Raw genomic sequence first — 22058 nt, 5'->3', positions numbered from 1 at the left:
TATTTCTCCTAGTTTCACATTTTTGGGTATTGTGTGGATCATTCTCTCAGAACAGACAGGTTTCGTTTACTTCCAGTAATTACAGTTTGCACACAGTATATTACCAGTTTATCAAAAACCAAAAGTGCCATGATTCTTGGGGTAGTTGCCCCAAGGACATTGCTTTGTCATTGCCAAGGTGGTCTTTTTTTTTCTTCTCTCAACATGTTTCTAGGGTGATGATATGGGTAGTTACTAGGTGGTTGCTTAAAGTGGAATATGTAACTTTTTCTATGTTAAAATATTTTCTCCTATCCCAGCTTAATATGCAGAGACAACTATTAGTAAGCCATTTATAGGTACATTTTCTTAAACTCAAAGCTCTTTGTTTTTGTGGCGTTATGAAAATTGCTTTGTTTTAAGCAACCCACTTAGACCCAACCCAGCAATTTTACTCAACCAATTGCATTAGATAGGGGGACTGTCTCTTTGTTTGACCAATGGCAGACTGGGGGATTTTTCTGAAAGCTGTTTTGAAAACAAAGTTTATTTTTGCAATTCCGTTTGGTGACGCTTTAAGCCAGTGCCACACTAGCAGACTCCAAACACCTCGATTTTGGCTAAGGGCATCAAGCTGTTCTACTGCTGTCCAAAGAGAGAAGTGATCGTGAAGAATGACCTATATCTAACATAGCAGCCAAAAGGCTATATCCATGTTTTGATGAGGAATTTCAGTGACAAGCTCACAAGCTCAGATATCTTCTACGTCCAGGATTAGATTCTAATGTGATCGCCGTGTTCACATACAGTTTGTCTATATGAATCATACCAAGTGAGAAAATGCACCAGCTTTTGAAACGAATGCTCTAAAAGAGCCAGGTGTGCGATTCATGGAGTAACTTTACCTTGTGAAAGTGTGTGATTGTGTATTTATCCCCTCAGCTTGCTGAAGAACACGAATGTCCATATGCAGCTTTGAGTAAAGAAGTTAAATAAAAACAGACTGTTATTTTTCCTCTTTCTGATGATATTTTAGTGTAGGAAAAAAAGGCAGGGAAAACGCTTGGTGACAGAATCACAATGAATTGCAGTCAGCGATGGCAATGATTTGCAGCTGAATGTGCTGAAAACGTTCAGATCAGCTTGACATCTTGTCAGTTTTTCAGTAAAATAATCTCATTGGTCAGTTGATGAGGACAATAGACATCCCGCTATGAGCTTCTAAAGCACGTGCTTCATCTCTCTCTGCCTGGCCACCGATTATGTTAACGAAGCTCAAACATAAAAATCATTGTAATAAATCTGCTAGTGTGATGCTGGCTTTACTCTGGTCCTTCCTTCAGTGCAAGTTTGTGGAATATTTTTCACCCATTTGAATGTTCGCCAAGCAAAAATAGTATGTTTGAGCACATAAGGCCATAGTATACTTGCTCAGTATAATGGCATTTAGACAAATGAAGTGTGAGCCTTATTCATAGAAACGCTCTTTAATTTTTAATAGGAATGACAAGAAGGCTGTGAGGGATACATTCTTTTCAATGTGTTTTACTTTTGTTTAAAATGTTTTGTATTGTTCTGCTGACAAAACATAAAAAAAATATCAAGGAAATTTCAGTAGACAAAAAAACTCTGTAAAACATGGGTTGTGGGGAAATTAGATGTTAATCTAGGAGCTAAATAAAGTGAATGCCATTAACAAGTCTATCTCTCACAGCCTCGTTTGCACTCATGAAAAAAATGAAATGCGGTGCTACTGTAAAAAAAATTGTCTATACCCTAGCCTTTAGAAAAGTAATGGCACCGGGGGCCTGGGTAGCTCAGCGATTGACTGTTGCTAGGGTGGGTAGTCACATGGGCTAACCTCCTCGTGGTTGCTATAATGTGGTCCTCGCTCTCGGTGGGGCGCTTGGTGAGTTCTGCGTGGATGCCGTGGAGAATAGCATGAAGCTTCCACATGCTCTGTCTCCATGGTAACGTGCTCAACAAGCCATGTGATAAGATGCACGGATTGACTCTCTCAGACATGGAGGCAACTGAGATTCTGTCCTCCGCCACCCAGATTGAGGATAGAGTCACAACGCCACCACGAGGACTTGGAGCTCTTTGGGAATTGGGCATTCCAAATTGGGGAGAAAAGGAAAAAAAAAAAGAAAAGTTATTGCACCACACTCCTCAAGCAGTATTATACTTAGGGCAGGGTATCGTTCCAAAAAATTTTGATACCGATATCTTGACTTTGATACCAATTTTATTAAATCCGTTTGAACAAGTTTGGTTTTATTTTTTCAGTTTGTTGACTTTTTTACAGATTCAAAGACTCATCTCCTGAGCCTTCTGGTCTCCTTATGCCACAGCATTTTTAGCAATCGATTTAGCTAGCTATCTATAGCCATACATCCAAACAATTTCTAATGTTACGTTGGTCCCAGTTTGTCACTGCACACAGAAATGTTAATTTAACATGTACACAAACATGTACCACTACAAGTTAGACGATTTTGTTTGTTTGCTAAAGGTTAACCTTACCTGTCGGAGTCCCAGACATGGTGCCGCTGCATTCATCAGTAGTTTTGAAGGAAGCTCTGTGGCAGGACGCTGATTGGATGACTGCACTGGCTCGGTCTTCTTGCAGTCAAAGATGGAGCAACTTTTTGCTCTTTAAGTGTATTCTGTGCACTGTCAAGTGCTTAATCGGATTTGTCATGTTGCCGGTCTTGGCAGCAATTATCTTGTCGCAAATATTGCATCGCGCGCTGTTGGCATCGAGCCTAGTGAAATGTAGCCACACTTTTGATCTTTTCCACATCTTTTACATCTATGGGGGTTGAGACGCATACACACTACAGCCTCACGTGTGAGCCACGTAACTGGCATAAGCTAGTGTTTTTCCTTGATGTCTAAACTCAGCCAATCACCAGCACTTTTAGATTTGACCACATCTAGCATGCTACATGCTTATTACTGACGTTGACGAGATTAACCCCTTAGGTATTGAAATTTGCTTCCGAATGACAAGAAGTTTTCGATACTCTGTTGTTTAGAGGCAATATGGTCGGTGCCTAAAATGTATCGAACTCAGTACCCTGCCCTAATTATACTGTACATGTCTGCAGCACAGGCAGTTTTTGATGAGTTGTGTGGCCGAGATTGATAATTTTCTTCATCTAATTATTATAAATGCACTGAAATTCAGTCAAAAAATGTTTGGACCGTTTTTGTCCAAAAGAGAAAACAGGCTGAAAATGTGAACCTGCCAATCCTTCTTTCTAGAAATATGTCATTACTAATCCCATGTTTAACGTCTACTGCACATAATGTATTGCTTGCTTTGTATTTCTTTGGATTGAAACACAGCCTTTTCATTTTTCTTACGTAGCAACATCGACCTTTAAATGTTTCTGTAGCATTAAATGTACAGTTCACCCAAAAATGAAAATTATCTCTTTCTCATCCTCATGCCATCTCTGATGTGTATAACTTTCTGTAGAACAGAAATTAAGATTTTTAGAAGAATATCTCAGCTCTGTTGGTCATCACAAAGTAAGTGAATGTTGACCAGAACTCAGAAGGCCCTAAAATATCATATAGGCAGCATAAAGGTAATCCATATGACTCCAGTGGTTAAATCCATATCTTCTGAAGCAATATAATAGGTGTGGGTGAGAAATTGATCAATATTTAAGTAATGTTTTTGTAAATCTACACTTTCACTTTTACATTTATCCACCTACTGTTTGGGGCTGGTCAAAGGTGGAGATTTTAGAGTATAAAAAAAAGAAAAAGGGACTTAAATATTTATGTTTAATATTGCTTCTGAAGATATGCTGTGCTGTGTCCGAAATTGCACACTTGTTCACTATTTCCTATATAGTTGATGTCTGTGAGTGCCTTGTATCCTTCAAGGAGTGAGTGAATTTGTACGCTGACATAAACATGGAGCATCTGAGAGAGTGGGAAAGAGTGCTGAAGATGACCCAGAGACAGCTTTGACACATTTGTACATTTTTCTTGCATGTAGGATTATTATAATTGTAATAACAACAATTATTCTACTTGTTATTCTTATAAAATGGTATATACAATAAATCTTAATTCTGTTTGTCAAGTTTAACCTAAAATAAATATATATATATATATATCATATTCATAATTATTTAAATATTAATACTGCTAAACTGTCAACAAGAATAAAATAATACATTATTATATTCTTTATTATTTTACCATATTGACACTCAAATCAAATCTCGGCAGCCTTTCTGAGCACCAAGACGTGACGTGCCCCCATGTGACTGTAATACAGTACTGAAGTTATTGATAACATCCATTAGACCAATACGTACATGTGAGAAACAAATATTTGAATAATTTCCACTGTGCGCAATCTTCTGAGTTAACAATATCACCTCTGAATTAGTGAAGAAAGAAATCCCTTGTAAAGTCCACCCACGTTATATAATGGGCAGTTGGTGTCAGCGAGTGTACATCGACAGTATACTCTAAATCAGATTACATTGTGCTTAAGAATGTGTGAACAAATGTAGGGATCGAGATTTAGGTGAACTAATTCGGACTCTACTACAAAATGGCCAACACATAAGTGCACTATATAGTGGATGAGGAAGGATTTTGGACACAGCAAAGGATTTAACCACTGGAGACTTACAGATTGCTTTTATGCTGCCTTTGTGTCCTTTTTGGACCTTCTGAGTTCTAGTTACCATTCACTTGCAATGTGAGGACCAACAGAGCTGAAATATTCTAAAAATCAACGATGTGTAGGATCACAGTAAATGATGAGAGAATTACAATTTTTGGGTGAACTACCACTTTTGATATCAAAGTTCCCCATTCATATTACTGCATTGTGTGACCTATGCACTGGGCTTTTTGAGTACAGATAAAGGGTATTTGATATGTTGTTAAAATGCACATCATAGCTATTTTGGAGTCATCAATGTTAAGAATTAATTTGTTCTGGTCAGAAGTTGAATGAAAGTATTTGTGTAACTGGCTGTTACTGGAAACCAGTGTAAATTCAACTTAACTGCTCAGTATGAGTTAAAAATGGTATGCGTGTGCTTACTCAGCAGCGCCACAGCAACCTCTGCTCTCATGCCTTTTGTCAGGGAATAATCAGCTCTCCTGAAGAATCCCTGGATGTAGCTCCAGAGAGAAAGTGCTGGCTCTGATGAAAGCCTTTTTCTGCCAGCCATGTTGTTTCATGTGAAGGCTAGCTGCAGGCGAGATCAATCTCCTTTCCCTCTGTTTGCACAAAGGTCACCATCTTCCAAGCTCTGCACAGGGACTCATTCTTCAGTCCTGTGATGCCATGCTCTGATGCATGACGGCAGCTGTATAATAAGCAAACCAAATCCACATGCCAGAGGCAATCATAAAACAAGGTATGCCCATAGGGGCCCAATGGAGTCTGATAAGGCGGTGTTTTGGTGTTTGGTTACTGAGAAGAGATGCTCTGGGTGTTTGTATTCCGGATGGGAGGGGTGCGGGATGCTGCCTTGCTGGCAGTGGTGATGTGGATGCGGAAGCAAGCACATAGAGGATATGATGTGAGCGCGAGATGACGCTCATCCACAAAGAATGAGGTAATGCAGTTTCTTCTCCTGCAGCCCACTCGCTTGTGTTCACTTGCACCTCACACTCTTTCAAGCACAAACGCACAAAGCGGCCACCACCCTGTTTGAAAATGTAGTTTAATGCTCACTGAGGTCTTGATGGTGAGCCGCTGATTCCGTGTCTTGGTTCTGAAAACTACTGTACTGCCATTCCACAATGTACTATCTCCAGTGCTTAAGACATAGATTTTCTCACTATACAAAACGGTATGTAATAAGAAATTGTGATTTGATATGGTTCACAATTCAATATATTTGACTCACTGCAATATTCCTTGGTTTTCTAACATGTAAGAGGTCATTGTACTATAAAAACATACTGTAAGTTTCAGAACTCAAAACTTCCTCCTTACTGCATAAAGAGCATTTTTTTTAAAAACCAATCTGCCAAAACGACCTGTTCTCTACTTCCATATTGTGATGTCACACTGTGGTAGATAATTGCATCTGACCGTCTCCACAATAATACTTAAACGCCTACTTCATAATTTCCTTAGCCCCACCCAGTAGCAGTGAGCAGTGAGATGGCAATTAGAGAGCAGTTCAGTCAAGCCAATCATAACAGTGGGGGTTTACTCAAGTCTTAAAGGAGAAGCAGCACCAAACCAAGCGTTTCTGACAGGGTCAGAATGAGGGATGAAAATGATCATGTTTTACAAATATATGACTGTTTTTGTGCAAAATAATTGAACTTCAAACATATTAAAAATAAAAAAAAAGCCATGCCACGATGACCACTTTAACTGAACTTAAGGAAATTATGTAAATGCGCACACAATTAAAAAAATTGATACAACGATCTAATGTATATTGATTCAATATCATGAGGAAAATAAATATGATATATCGGTACATTTATAGTTTTTAAGATTAAGATTAAAATTCAACTTTATTTTCATTGTGCAGAGTACAGGTACAAATCCAATGAAATGCAGTTGTTTTCGCATATCCCAACTAAGCTGGGGTCAGAGCGCAGGGTCAGCTATGAAACGGCGCCCCTGGAGCAGATAGGGTCAAGGGCCCAACAGTGGTATCTTGACTGTGCTGGGGCTTGAACCCCCAACCTTTCAGTCAGTAACCCAGAGCCTTAACCACTGAGCCACCACAACTGTTTAAAACAAATGAGCTGCCTACCAAGACACAGCTTTTGGTTAGTTTGAGAAAGCTCTCTCATTTTGAAGAGTCTGGGGATGAAGTGAGTGTCTTTTGTTCCTTGTCTTCAGCATCTCTGCCCACTCATGATCATTTCTGCTTCTCTCCCTGCTCCTCAGTTTCCATGAATACCCACCCAAAGCTAAGAGCATTAATTTGTTTGTTCACAATGTTTTTTCTCTTGCTGTAATTGGTACATCTTGTACTTACAGTTTTGGAAAGTTGGAGGGGCTTGTGTACCTTGATCTGCATAAGAGTGTAGTACCATTTTTTAAAAAAATTTTTATTGTGACAGAAGCATTGTTGAGCTGCATCTCTGGCAAGGTATCAAACATATCCTACCCTTCAAAGACAACAAAGACACCCATACAGAAGACACCCTCCAGCATCAAGCAATGTGTAGAGTAGTCCCGCCACCTGTCACATGAGATAACGTTGTGTTGACCTTGACTTAAATCTTAGCACATAATCTTGCCTATATGTATATGTATGTGTGTATGTGTATATATATGTATATGTATATGTATATGTATATGTATATATATATGTATATATGTATATATGTATATGTAATTTATCTCTAACTGTGCCACACCCAGAGGTTTCATCTGCTTGTGTTTGCTGTTGGTCTCTTTGATGTCTTTTCTGTAGATATTATTAATCTGGTTATCCATCTTGATTTCCATCTTATCTTGATTTGAAGTGTATATACACAGACAAAGCGGCTGTTTTGCTGAAGCAGCATTTCCATTTTGGGCTTCTTGTTTCCTCAAGAATGAATCCTTCTGGCATCACAATGGCAGGAAGATTTGATTAGCAGAGTGATGTCTCAGACAGCAGTCTTTATCTTCACTATCACCACCATCAGTTGAATGTCTTCCGCTCGCCAAATTCTTGCTGACTCCTCAGTTGCTTACTGAATCTGTTAAAAACAGAGGTGGAGGCTTGATACTGAGACATACAGTTGAAGTCAGAAGTTTACATACCTTAGCCAAATACATTTAAACTCAGTTTTTCACAATTTCTGACATTTAATCGTAGAAAACATTCCCTGTCTTAGGTCAGTTAGGATCACTACTTTTAAGATTGTGAAATGTCTGAATAATAGTAGAGAATTATTTATTTCAGCTTTTATTTCGTTCATCTCATTCCCAGTGGGTCAGAAGTTAGCATACACTGTGTTAGTATTTAGTTGCAATGCCTTTAAATTGTTTGTACTTGGGTCAAATGTTTTGGGTAGCCTTCCACAAGCTTCTCACAATAAGTTACTGCAATTTTGGCCCATTCCTTCAGAACTGGTGTAACTGAGTCATGTTTATAGGCCTCCTGGCTCACATATGCTTTTTCAGTTCTGCCCACGTGCTTTCTATTGGATTGATGTCAGGGCTTAATTATGGCAACTCCAATACTCTGACTTTATTGTCCTTAAACTATTTTGCCACAAATTTTGAGGTATGCCTGGGGTCATTGTCCATTTGGAAGACCCATTTACAACTGAGCTTCAACATCTTGGCTGATGTCTTGAGATGTTGATTCAATATATCCACCTAATTTTCCTTCTAATGCCATCTATTTTGTGAAGTGCACCAGTCCCTCCTGCTGCAAAGCACCCCATAACATGATGCTGCCACCCCCATGCTTCACAGTTTGGATGGTGTTCTTCGGCTTGCAAGCCTCACCCTTTTTCCTCCAAATATAATGGTGGTCATTATGGCCAAACAGTTCAAAATTTGTTTCATTAGACCAGAGGGCATTTCTCCAAAAAGTAAGATCTTTGTCCCCATGTGCACTTTAAAACTGTTTTATGGCAGTTTTGGAGCAGTGGCTTCTTCCTGGCTGAGCAGCCTTTCAGGTTATGTCGATATGGAACTTGTTTTACTGTGGATATAGTCTACCTGTTTCCTCCAGCATCTTCACAAGGTCCTTTGCTGTTGTTCTGGGATTGATTTGCAATTTTCGCTCAAAACTACGTTCATCTGTAGGAGACAGAATGCGTCTCCATTCTGAGCGGTATGATGGCTTCGTGGCCCCATGGTGTTTATACTTGCATACTATTGTTTGTACAGATGAACATGGTACCTTCAGGTGTTTGGAAATTACTCCCAGGGATTAATCAGACTTGTGGAGGTCCACAATTGTTTTTTTCTGAGGTCTTGGCTGATTTCTTTAGATTTTCCAATGATGTCAAACAAAGAAGCACTGAGTTTGAAGGTAGGTGTTAAAATACATCCACAGGTGCACCTCCAATTCAGTACACCACCTATCAGAAGCTAATTGTTTAAAGGCTGGGCATAGTTTTTTAGAATTTTCCAAGCTGCTTAAAGGCACAGTTAACTTGGTGTATGTAAACTTCTGACACACTGGAATTGTGATGTAGTCAATTAAAAGTGAAACAATCTGTCTGTGAACAATTGTTGGAAAAATTACTCATGTCATGCACAAAGTAGATGTCCTAAACGACTTGGTTTGTAATATGAAATCTTTGGAGTGGTAAAAAATTAGCTTCAACCTAAGTGTATGTAAACTTCTGACTTCAACTGTATTCCTTCCCTGTTAAAGTGTTGGTAAATGTATTCTTTGCGAATCTGCTCACATATTGTTTTGGCTGTAAACATGAGTGATGATTTTGCTTCCACATTAGGTTGATAAAATAGCACATCTTTGCTGTAGTCAAAGGCAAGGAGATAAATAATAAATAGCGAGGAGCAGCTCATTTTGGCAACATGCTTGATTGTAACATCTCAAGGAAGGCATATGTCCAAATACAAAAGACATTTTGCTCATTCTGGTGAAAACTCACTACTGGTACATTCTCTCACTCCCTTTACAAAAATATGTACAGTACTGTGCAAAAGTTTTAGGCGCTTGTGAAAAATATTGCATAGTGAGTATTTCTTCAAAAATAATGCCAAAAGTAGTTTTCATTTATCAGTTATATAAAGTCCAGTAAACATAAAAAAGCTAAACAATATTTGGTGTGGCCACTTTTTCCTTTAAAACAGCCCCAATTCTCCAAGGTACACCTGGACACAGTGTTTCTTGGTTGTTGGCAGATAGGATGTTCCTTCTTGGAGTATTCACCACAGTTCTTCTATTTAGGCTGTCTCAATTGCTTCAGTCTCTATATGTAATCCCAGACTGACTCAATAATCTCTGGGGGGCTCTGTGGGGGCAATGCCATCTCTTGCAGAGAGGCCTGTTCTTCTATTGTAATCTTTTCTATTTGCAAATGTAATGTTTGGGAGTCTAAAATGTATTTTTCCTATTGACACACTAAAGCTGAAGATATAAATATCCATCTTAAGACAAATTTCTGAAACATCTTAAGTGCCTAAAAATTTTGCACAGTACTGTATCTGAAAAACTTTGTGTAAGAAAAAAAAATAGTAAATGTGTGCACTTATAAAGCGCCTTTTTAACCTTAGCGGTATTCAAAGTGCTTTACACTTTGTCTCAATCACCCATTCACACACCAATGACGGCAGAGCTGCCATGCAAGGCGCTAGCCTGCCATTGGTAGCAATTTGGGGTTCAGTGTCTTGCCCAAGGACACTTTAGCATTTGGAGTTGTCTGGGCCGGGAATCGAACTAATAACCCTGCGATTAGTGGCCGACCCGCTCTACCACATGTAATGAAATCATTACTAATGATTTCAATTTGGCCTTTGCTGTAGTTTTGATATTTGACCTGGCAGTAATTGGAAAAACTACCTTCATAAATGTCTCTTTAAAGTGGTAGCTCACTCCATAATGAAAAATCTGTCATTTATACACACTTATGTCATTCTAAACCAATATGACTTTCTTTCTTCCATGGAACATAAAAGGAGATTTTGGGTAGAATGTTAGCTTCATTCATAATTCAGATTCATTGCATGAAAAAATAAAAGTTGTTGCTTTAAAGTTAATCGTGACTTAGGCCAACATTCTCCTTTGTGTTCCACAGAAGAAAGGAGGTCATATGGGTCTGGAACACATGAGGGTTATTACGTTTATTTGTGAAGTAAACGTAGTAGTAAATGATGATAGATTTGTATTTATTGGGGAACTATTCATTTAACAAAATATCTTTTTAAGGTATATATTTAAGCCAGTAATTAAATTTGTTTTGAAATTTTGGAAAGTGTTTTCTCCCTTTGCCTTATCAAACCTAATTCAACATTTAAGCCCAAGCTGGGCAAATGAGCAAATGTACCATGAGCAAATGTATTTTGAAATTCCAATGTACCGAATGCCTGTGAATGTATGCTCAGACATATTTCATATGTTTCAAAAGCTTTTACCAAAGCTCTTTTCTTAATCCACAGTCATAAAGCCTAGTTATCAAGAGAACTAATTAGGCTTCTCTTTGTTTTTCAGAAACCGAGCAATAGCTGATTACCTACGTTCCAATGGATATGAAGAGGCATATTCCGTTTTCAAAAAGGAGGCGGAATTAGACATGGTGAGTGTGGGAATCCCCTCCCTCTAAACGCCAGTCAGGCCAATGTTTTTTTAAGTGTTCTATGTTTAATTGGCGGCTCTGTATGAGGTTGTGACTGACTGCACACATGCTGCATTAAATCACTGCAGAGATAAGTATGATGTGTGGCAGATGTAAAGCACCATGCTCCCTGTTGTCTCACCGATGCTCCTTACAGATAGGTACATTCTGATTGGTTTTTTCTATTACCAAAGGGGTGAAAACACAAGAAAAACTGAGTAGAAAACGCCTTGGCATAAGATGCCGTCTAGCTTTCATCTGGAAATGTGAGAGCGATTTGGTGCACACAGAAGCTGTTGTGAGAAAACACTACTGGTTATACAGAAGATAGTCATTTATGTCCTTAGAGGGAAGAAAGAGGACGAGGGGCTAAAAGCTCACTTCAATTACTTAGAATGCTATTAACACAGGTTCGTTTATCAGAAAATATCTCTGTTAAGTTGTTCTATGAGGTGGCAGGGAATTGTGACTTTAGGCATATCTGTTGATGGCAAATGGCTCTCAGAATGCCGTAGTGAGCTGATGGACAGTCATTGGCTTCCACATATGGCGGAGGGTCCAGGCAGATGGTGGATCAGACCTCGGCAGAGGCTCAAAATGCCCCTCTTCCTCAGACTCATGGCATGACCCCTCTCACTCCACTTCTTTTCATAGAGACAGCACCTGTTCTGTTCTGCAGGACACTTATATTCCAACAGAGCCTCTCTTTACCTTTTTGCTTTCTCTTTGTCTGTCATGTCCGTTTTCATTTTATCAATCCTAAGATCTGGGAGCAGTCCTATGCTTTTGTATATTTGGTGGTAGACAGAGCATGTCTAAGTTGTATCACGGTTCTGCACTGAGCAAAAACAGAACTATAACTCAAGTCTATGTTCTCTTGTGAAAGGAAACCATAGCTCTTTTTCAAAATGTAGTGAGCTGCCTTGGTGTCTGATTTGCAATGCTCTAAATAGATAGCTACATGGGCTGGTTGAAATATTAAAAATATTTTAGTGAAAATTGCCTTAATATTGATATATTTTTGACTATTACATAAAGTTTGCTTTATTGATTTTGGTTTTAAAAAATGTATTCATTTATTGAAACACAAAAGAGATTTCTAAATTCAAATTGCACCTAAACGAAAAAAGCAATAAAGTAACAAAGTGATAAAGCAATCTTATTTAGCCAACTCCCCAAATCCAAACATTTACCATCTCCAACGAATCCATTTTCCATCACACAAGCATCGGTCAACACAAGAGATGGAAAATTACTAATAGCCTACAGATTAAGAACTAAAGACAATTATACATGTAAAGACAATAATAATCAAAATAAATAAACCTAAGAAATTCCCTTGTGTTCCCAAAATAATGCTGCCAAATGTGTGTTCTTATCAGATTTGTGTTTGTATTCCGTAAATGCTGCCATTGCTCGCTGGTCTGGATAGCGTCCATTTGGTTGAACCACTTCCATGTTTCCTTGATGGTTCTGTAGTCACATAAGATTTTTTTTCATTTTCCCTACACTGTTGGTAGGTCCGGCAGTAGCCATGTCTCAGCTTTGCGGCCAACAGCTGAGACACTTACTGAAAGACTTTCTTTTCATTTCGTCGCTAATGAGAGGAGCAACTGCACCTCGTTTATTGAACACGGCGTGGTTTTGTGCAAAGCCGAATTTTTTTTACAATTCGAAAGTCGCGTGAACAAATGAAACTGCTATCGCTGTTGCTAACTTTAAAACTAGCAGGTTGATGTCCTGTGTCGCGAATCCAGTGACTCTGGTAGTGACTATTCTCTCTAACCAATAAGTGATCTGCAGGGTTTTGATGTCACATTTAGTATCGGCTCGGCTCGCTTGGAACCTCAAACGAAGTGGTACCTAAAAAAGTATCAGGTACTATCCACAGTGGGAAACCCCCCAAAAAGCAAGTAGAGTCGAGTCAAGTTTTACCGTGCTGTGGAAAAGCCCCATATTTGTCCAATGCTGAATTGACTTTCAGAAAACTCGTTTTTGAAAATTATTATTTTTTTTTTATATTTAAAATCGAACCCTCTTTCTTCGGATTGCATTTGCTGAGCTTTGTCAGAAAATGTAAATTGCATTATGTAGCTAAAACTAATTTTAGATGACAATAAAGTTCAGCTCATCATTAAAAGTTGCTGGACAAATATGCGGCACATAATGCAGTTGTGATGGCAATTCTTTTGATGATTGTTCAGATTAGCCTATTGAATATCAGGAATGTATGATATACAGTGAGGAAAATAAGTATTTGAACACCCTGCTATTTTGCAAGTTCTCCCACTTGGAAATCATGGAGGGGTCTGAAATTGTCATCGTAGGTGCATGTCCACTGTGAGAGACATAATCTAAAAAAAAACAAATCCAGAAATCACAATGTATGATTTTTTTAACTATTTATTTGTATGATACAGCTGCAAATAAGTATTTGAACACCTGTCTATCAGCTAGAATTCTGACCCTCAAAGACCTGTTAGTCTGCCTTTAAAATGTCCACCTCCACTCCATTTATTATCCTAAATTAGATGCACCTGTTGGAGGTCGTTAGCTGCATAAAGACACCTGTCCACCCCATACAATCAGTAAGAATCCAACTACTAACATGGCCAAGACCAAAGAGCTGTCCAAAGACACTAGAGACAAAATTGTACACCTCCACAAGGCTGGAAAGGGCTACAGGGAAATTGCCTAGCAGCTTGGTGAAAAAAGGTCCACTGTTGGAGCAATCATTAGAAAATGGAAGAAGCTAAACATGACTGTCAATCTCCCTCGGACTGGGGCTCCATGCAAGATCTCACCTCGTGGGGTCTCAATGATCCTAAGAAAGGTGAGAAATCAGCCCAGAACTACATGGGAGGAGCTGGTCAATGACCTGAAAAGAGCTGGGACCACCGTTTCCAAGGTTACTGTTGGTAATACACTAAGACGTCATGGTTTGAAATCATGCATGCACGGAAGGTTCCCCTGCTTAAACCAGCACATGTCAAGGCCCGTCTTAAGTTTGCCAATGACCATTTGGATGATCCAGAGGAGTCATGGGAGAAAGTCATGTGGTCAGATGAGACCAAAATAGAACTTTTTAGTCATAATTCCACTAACCGTGTTTGGAGGAAGAAGAATGATGAGTACCATCCCAAGAACACCATCCCTACTGTGAAGCATGGGGGTGGTAGCATCATGCTTTGGGGGTGTTTTTCTGCACATGGGACAGGGCGACTGCACTGTATTAAGGAGAGGATGACCGGGGCCATGTATTGCGAGATTTTGGGAACAACCTCCTTCCCTTAGTTAGAGCATTGAAGATGGGTCGAGGCTGGGTCTTCCAACATGACAATGACCCGAAGCACACAGCCAGGATAACCAAGGAGTGGCTCTGTAAGAAGCATATCAAGGTTCTGGCATGGCCTAGCCAGTCTCCAGACCTAAACCCAATAGAGAATCTTTGGAGGGAGCTCAAACTCCGTGTTTGTCAGCGACAGCCCAGAAACCTGACTGATCTAGAGAAGATCTGTGTGGAGGAGTGGGCCAAAATCCCTCCTGCAGTGTGTGCAAACCTGGTGAAAAACTACAGGAAGCGTTTGACCTCTGTAATTGGAAACAAAGGCTACTGTACCAAATATTAACATTGATTTTCTCAGGTGTTCAAATACTTATTTGCAGCTGTATCATACAAATAAATAGTTAAAAAATCATACGTTGTGATTTCTGGATTTTTTTTTTTTAGATTATGTCTCTCACAGTGGACATGCACCTACGATGACAATTTCAGACCCCTCCATGTTTTCCAAGTGGGAGAACTTGCAAAAGAGCAGGGTGTTCAAATACTTATTTTCCTCACTGTATGTTAACCCTGATATTACATTGTATACATTTTTCTTTAATAGCTATGCACACCCAGCATATACACATCGATTGATGGTCCTTATACTAAGACCATAAGTTTCCCCCACTACTTGGTGCAGGTTGTCAGCTTGAACAGGGCCGTGAGTATTCACTTTCGGGTCGGAACCGGTGGCAACCTGCGATAGATGCAACATAAGGACCAATATTACAGTCCTATCATAAGGGCAACAGTTCCCTTTTTATTGCAATTCCTCTACTGATTGCATTTATTTGTGAAATTAAAATGACAGTAAGCTGGTAAATTTCTATGAATTGTCTCAATACTCTCCCCATTTTACAAAGACTTGGATTAGGGACATCTGGGAGAGGAAAGGTGCACAATTAGTGATATAAACACACATTTCTGTATGAAATGGCTTAAGGGCAGATTTCTTTTGCAATAAACCAAAATGTATGTGACTTTTTTTTTTAATTCTTTTTTTTTAGCACAACATCATCAGGCACCCCGTTTTTATCTATAAAAGGCCATTTTAAAGGAAACAGGTAGAAGACGGCAAAGTTTTTACGCATTTTCACTGTCGATATCAAAACGGCGCGAAAAATGGATGGAAACTAGTTAGTGAGTGTGTAATAAGCTACCCCTTCAACCTTAACCTCTTCCCAATCCTGTAAAATTAGCCTAAAACGCCTAATCAAGGCATACCCAAAGTAAATTTAAAGCTGTTCTTGAACCGTTTGGAGTACATGCATGGTTTTGTTCACATTTGAAAGGGGACACTCTGAAGTTTTTTCCCCAGCAGTCAGAATTACTGTAAGTGCTACTGATTCTGAGTAATAGAAGTTTGAACACAATGAAATAGAAGGTTTTTTTTGCATACAGATGCCTGCAGATGACTATAACTTGTAGCTATTAGCTTGAGAACACAATGGGATCACAGCATGAAGCCTTACCTAGTCCAAGTTCAAATTTTAGAACTAAGGGTACTAAGGGTTTTTCTAAGGGTACACCCAGGCGTTTTACAAAAGTGCCTTTTGGATACTCCAAAAGGACCCTTTGGTAACCTAGGACAAAAAGGCTCCTACTTTTGAACGCTTCAACGTACAGTCATAATTTTGGGCTCTAATGAAAGATGACACTTAGAGCTATCATATTCCATATCCAGATCCACTATTAGTTTTGCTGACACAGAGTAACTGATGCATAAACACATTAGAGTGCCTTTTCCCTTCTTGAAACTAAATGTTGTGCATATAAAAGAGTCAAAACTAGTGCTATGGTGGACAATTTGTTTATATAAAAAATACACAACAAACTATTTACATGAATTTTTACACAAAGTATTTACAAACCATTATAAAATTGTACATGTTTCTAGCAACATGCCAGTCATTGTAGCAGTCACATTTGGGTACAAAGCACAAAGGCAGAACACAGGAAGAGTACTTCACTGGTGTCTTTGCATGACACTGCCTGCACTTCAGGCGACCAGCGGTGCAAGATTTGGTGATGTGCAGCGGCCTGTGATCTGCTCTTAGTGGAGCAGGAGATACTGGGTCTGGCTGTGGAGTGAGACCCCAACTCTGCCAGCTCCTCAGAAAGGGTCTCTCTGAAAGCCCTCCTCTCTTGATGAGGTGCTGTCCTGCTGCTCCACTTTATGTGGCAGCTTGCTGAGTGGGGAGAATAAATAAATGTAATTTACAAAGCTAGACACAACTTTTCCATCTGTTCTGTATTATATATATATATATATATAGTTTTTCTTTTCGAGTGTGTAAATATGCATTATTGTATGTATATTTACTGTAAATACTGTATACTTTGCCAATGTATTATGGAACAAAGAGATGGGTCTACACCTCCCCCATCAATTCAGCATTGTAACAAATAGATGGGCCTACACCTCCCCCACCTCCCGCATTGTAACAAATAGACTCTCAAACACAACATATATTCTTATTTTCAACTTTATATATATATATATATATATATATATATATATATATATATATATATATATTATAAATGGACCTGTAATATATATATATATATATATATATATATATATATATATATATATATATATATATATATATATATATATATATATATATTTACAGTAAATATACAAAACATCTATATAGCATGTCAATAGATCTGAAACAAACAATGAACTAAAACCTCACACACGCACATACAAATACAAAAAACACGCACAAACGGTTCAAACACTCACTGAGGAAACACACGACAAAGGGTAATTACAAAATGTGTTCATTATTCAAACTAAAGCTTATTTATCGCGGAATATACAGTAATATATGTTATAAAACACAAGAAAACACTTACTTGTCCAGAGCCATGTCTCATCTCTCCATATTTCCTCTGCCTCCAAATCATCCGTATTGTTTTCAGAAATTTCATCTCCAAACTCAGAATTTTGACAATGAATGCCTTCTTATATCACATCCTGGGGTGAAAATCCTGTTTTTCAGGTCCGTTTCACCATATTTAAATCGCCAAATGTGTAAACAGTTCCAAAACAGTTCTCCAATGGCTTTATCGCTGAGGCATAAAACTGTCGGTAAACTTCGAGGCTGCTTACGCACACTCATAAGAGAACCGTGATCTAATGGTTCAACTAAAGCCGCATATCACTGTTTTCAGAATTTCATTGGCTATCACGATCGTCAGTCATTTCCACTCTTCGATGTAATTGGTTTGATCAGTAAACAAAGGAAAGTGGGTATGCCCTTACATTCGACACAGACTGTGGTTGGGTATTGAAGGCTTTGGATAGGACATGGAAGCTCCTATTGGGTCAAATGAGATGTCAATCGAAAGGTCAGAGTGCGTGCTTCCATTTTGATACGGATATAGGAAATGTTTACATCTGAACTGAAGTTATTACCGATAATATGTGAAAGATTAGGCACAGCTGCCAGGTGCTTTGAAATGATGCAACAAGAGTCTGTGGATATTTATTGATGTAATAATGTGATTTGGACTAAACATTTTACTTGATTTGATCGTTTGGACATTTGACAATGAAACAACACCGTTTTTGTCGGGAAGTTATGGCTCAGTGGACTACTATGAGGCTTCATAGGTGAGTTGCCTAAATTTTGTTTTTGGTTGTTTATATGTTGGTGGTCTGACAAAGATATAGATTGTACCTGCTGTTGTGATTGTATCTTAAAAGGTTTACATCGTTCGAATCCACAGTATCTCAGCTTTCCAAATATATGTATTATGTTTACTTTTTTTTTTTTGGAGTTTTATCTTTCAAAAACATAAACCTCTGAAACACACCGTGGGTCGAGTTCGGCACGTCGGACCGGGAAAGCGTTAAAATATTTTAATCTTTGCCTTTATAAACATTTAATATATGATTTGTTTCATAAATGGGACCAGAATCTATTTTCGCTGGTGAAGACATTGGTAGTACTATAGTTATTCTTGTTGGTGCTTATTAGTGTCCAGAACTCTTGTTCCTTTTGATGCTAAACATTTGTTGATAGGATAGATCTAGTAACATTGGAGCATGGCCGGGTCTAAGAGGGGGCTAGGGGAACATTTTCCTTGGGCACTCCCAGAAACTTCTCACACCCCTTCGAGGTCCAATGAAAAGACAACAACTTGCCCACCCTAAAGATGAACCTTACTGGCCCCGCATTGGAGATGGTTTATATCCCAAACTAAGATCTGAATGACTTCCAGAAATCTGTAGATTGGAGTTTGTGCCAGGCACCCTGAAGTAAATTTTTCACAGTGCAATGTTTGTGTAATTGTAATCTTGGTAAGCTCTCTTTGTCTGCAGGAGATTAACCCATGTGAAGGGATTTAGAGGGAATTTACACTTGCCACTGAGGTGATAGGTGTATGCTTTCTGTTTTGCTGTAGGCTGTATGTATTTTTTTTAATACCACATATTCTGCTAAGATGTAATATTTCTTCCATCTTTTGTCACCAGAATGAGGAATTGGATAAGAAGTATGCAGGCCTTTTGGAAAAGAAATGGACTTCTGTCATCAGATTACAGAAAAAGGTTTGTGTGACCAAAATAAGGAAAATGGAACATGGAGGCTACCTTGACTCACTGACTTCATACTCAGAAATGTGAAATTAAAGGGTTAAAAAATGCTCCCTTTACTGTGCCTTTGTACAACAACCTCAACAACAAAAAAAAAATCAATGCTTTGTTTATTTGAAGTGTGTAACTTTTTTTTTTACACATTGTACCTCCTGCCAGGTGATGGAATTAGAATCGAAATTGAATGAGGCAAAAGAAGAGATCACTTTAGGTGGGCCAATTGGACAGAAGCGAGACCCCAAAGAATGGGTCCCCCGTCCCCCTGAGCGATATGCCTTGAGTGGCCACAGGAGTCCTGTCACCAGAGTAATTTTCCATCCTGTCTTCAGTGTTATAGTCTCTGCCTCAGAGGATGCAACAATAAAGGTGAGTTAGTCTTCTATATCTATGGTGGCGTTATAAAGCTCTTTGTCTGCATGGTGTAGATCTCACACCTCAAAATCTGTTTTTAGAGTTTTAGTCATCATCTTTTTTACTCTGAATTACTATTTTAGCATTTCTTTATTTTTATGATTTAACATTTTTATTAAAACACAGAAAAACAAAACAAATACACAATCAATTTAACACCCACTACCTCCCCCAACCCCACCCCGACCCTCAACAAACACACACATATATATATATATATATTAGGGATGCACCGATACCACTTTTTTGGAAAACGAGTAAGAGTACTTGCATTTCAGTACTCACCGATACAGAGTACTTAATAAAAAAAAAACTTGATTTAAATTTACAGGTAACAGCTTTAATCATATAATTTAATCATGTTTTTGGCATTGTCACGAAGCACAACATGTACTGATGTTTTAGGTATACCCCATGTCTGGAGCATTTCCTCAAACACATGCGCCTGGCCGGTATGCGAGCCGCGGAATTGTTTCGCATGTAATATGGCTCGTTGCGGCGTGAAACTCTCGTCTATCCACTGGCAGGTTAGGCTAATTAGCAACACGGGCTAACACTGCTTGTCCAAATATCCGTGGTGAAACTAAACGCAGAGGAGGCTTGCAGTAGGCTGTGGATATGTTTTTGCACGGAGTCGTGTAGTTTAGGCAGCTCCATGTCAGTCATGTAGCGGTGGCTTGGGACATCATATCTGGGCTCCAGAACATGGAGGAGACGCAGGAATCCCACATTTTCTACCTCCGAGTGGCTGGTCACTCAATGCAATGTACTTCGATAATTGCCTGTGTTATTTTCACAGCACGTGGATTGTCTCTGGACATTTTATCTCGTCTTGCAAGAGTTTGCTGCAGCGTGGGTTGTGTTGGTTTAGAAGTGTGGGTAAACTCTTTGTACTCGTTGTCATGTTGGGATTTTAGGTGCTTGATTAAATTACTTGTGTTAAATGCGCTACCTTTTGAGCCTCCTCTGGACAATTTCGCTGAGCACAATTTGCAGTCCGCCTTTGTTTTGTCGTCTTCATTCACTTTGAAATAGTTCCACACGGCTGACATGTCTCGTCTCGCCTCGCCTTGCCTTCTCCCCGCTCTGAACTGCAGCCGGGGCCTGGGAGTGGGCACTCGGCGCCTGTGATTAACCCCTTACACGCCGCTCAAACATAGACATTTCTCAGACCGTGGTATCGGTCCCTGGTATCGGGGGACTTTTTAGGAGTACTTTAGAAAATGTGGTATCGAGGCCGATACGTATCGTGCATCCTGATATATATATACATACATATATATATATATATATATATATATATATATATATATATATATATATATAATTACACATATTAACAACTACACCTCTCTCTCTCCACCATTCCATTCCTGATGCCTCATGACTTTTTTCAAAAGCAGTAATCACCTCTCCCAGAGTATCTGCTGCTTTAGGGGGTGTAATGGAGTGGTGGTGGCGTAGTGGGCTAAAGCACATAACTGTTAATCAGAACTGTTCAGAAGGTTGCTGGTTCGATCCCCATGGCCGCCACCATTGTGTCCTTGATATATAACTAAATACCTATATAACTGAGATATGGGAATCCCAAAATATTGACTTTTAGCATTTCTAAATGTAAAATTATTTTCATTTAAAACAGATTTTGTTTAGTTATTTTATATTTTTTGTCTCAAATCTCGATTACAGTGTTATAATAGCCCATCAAATATAGGTTAACCTGCCTACCTGATGTAAATACAGTGTTGTGCCTTGAATGAGCTATAAATTTGACTGCAGACAGACATTGTCCTTTCTCTGTCCTGCTCTATTATACAGAGCTGTAGAGATGCATAATATACACGAGTCTGCACAAGCTATGTGACATTCCCCTGGCAATAGGCACTTCTAGACATGCCCCATTTCTGCTGCTTGGTATACATAACTTAGCCCAACAACTCAACCTCAGTGATGCATCCAAATGAACTGCCACATGATATTTATTTAAACCTTCTTTATTCCCACCCTGAAAAATCAGTGGTATAATATTTTCAAGACTCGCCCCACAATCCCCCACCCCAAACCCTGATTTTCTTTTCAGTTTGGAATTGGTCCTATAAAGGGTTCCTCTGCTGTCCTGAAGATTTGCTTTTCTAGTATTGCATCTTCCACCTCAGTGCCTGCAGCTATGAAAACCAACTTGGGCTCGACAGGACTGGGTTATGCCCCCCTTCTCCTCTGCCCTAGTTTTGTACATTGCTATTAAATCCTTCCCCAAAATCCCCGGCCCTCCCAATCTTAACATGGTCTGCTGTAAGGCAGACAGCCAGGGCTAGTTCAGATATTCTGCCTGGCCTATTCCCTACATTCACAAGACCTATTCATAGCTAATTGTCAGGGAGCCCTAAAGCTGAGCAGCCTGAAGCATTTCTTACTCGCCTCCGTTCAGTGTAATGTAGATGTGGCAAGACGTCTATG

At 39.1% G+C, this 22058-nt stretch overlaps 1 protein-coding gene across 1 annotated transcript in view; it reads left to right on the top strand.

Moving 5' to 3' along the window:
* The window catches only part of pafah1b1a (platelet-activating factor acetylhydrolase 1b, regulatory subunit 1a), a 62674-nt gene that overhangs the window by 22129 nt on the left and 18487 nt on the right, over positions 1-22058 (top strand). Inside the window, exons 3-5 of the mRNA XM_052110129.1 lie at positions 11127-11211; positions 19071-19145; positions 19350-19556. Of these exons, the coding sequence (XP_051966089.1) occupies positions 11127-11211; positions 19071-19145; positions 19350-19556 (367 nt within the window). The remainder of the gene's footprint in view (positions 1-11126; positions 11212-19070; positions 19146-19349; positions 19557-22058) is intronic.

The sequence above is a fragment of the Xyrauchen texanus genome, chromosome 38 (genome assembly GCF_025860055.1).
Source record: "Xyrauchen texanus isolate HMW12.3.18 chromosome 38, RBS_HiC_50CHRs, whole genome shotgun sequence".
Taxonomy (NCBI): Eukaryota; Metazoa; Chordata; class Actinopteri; order Cypriniformes; family Catostomidae; genus Xyrauchen; species Xyrauchen texanus.
The sequence above is the reverse complement of the archived record's forward strand: the minus strand, read 5'-3'. Positions and strand labels throughout refer to the sequence as shown.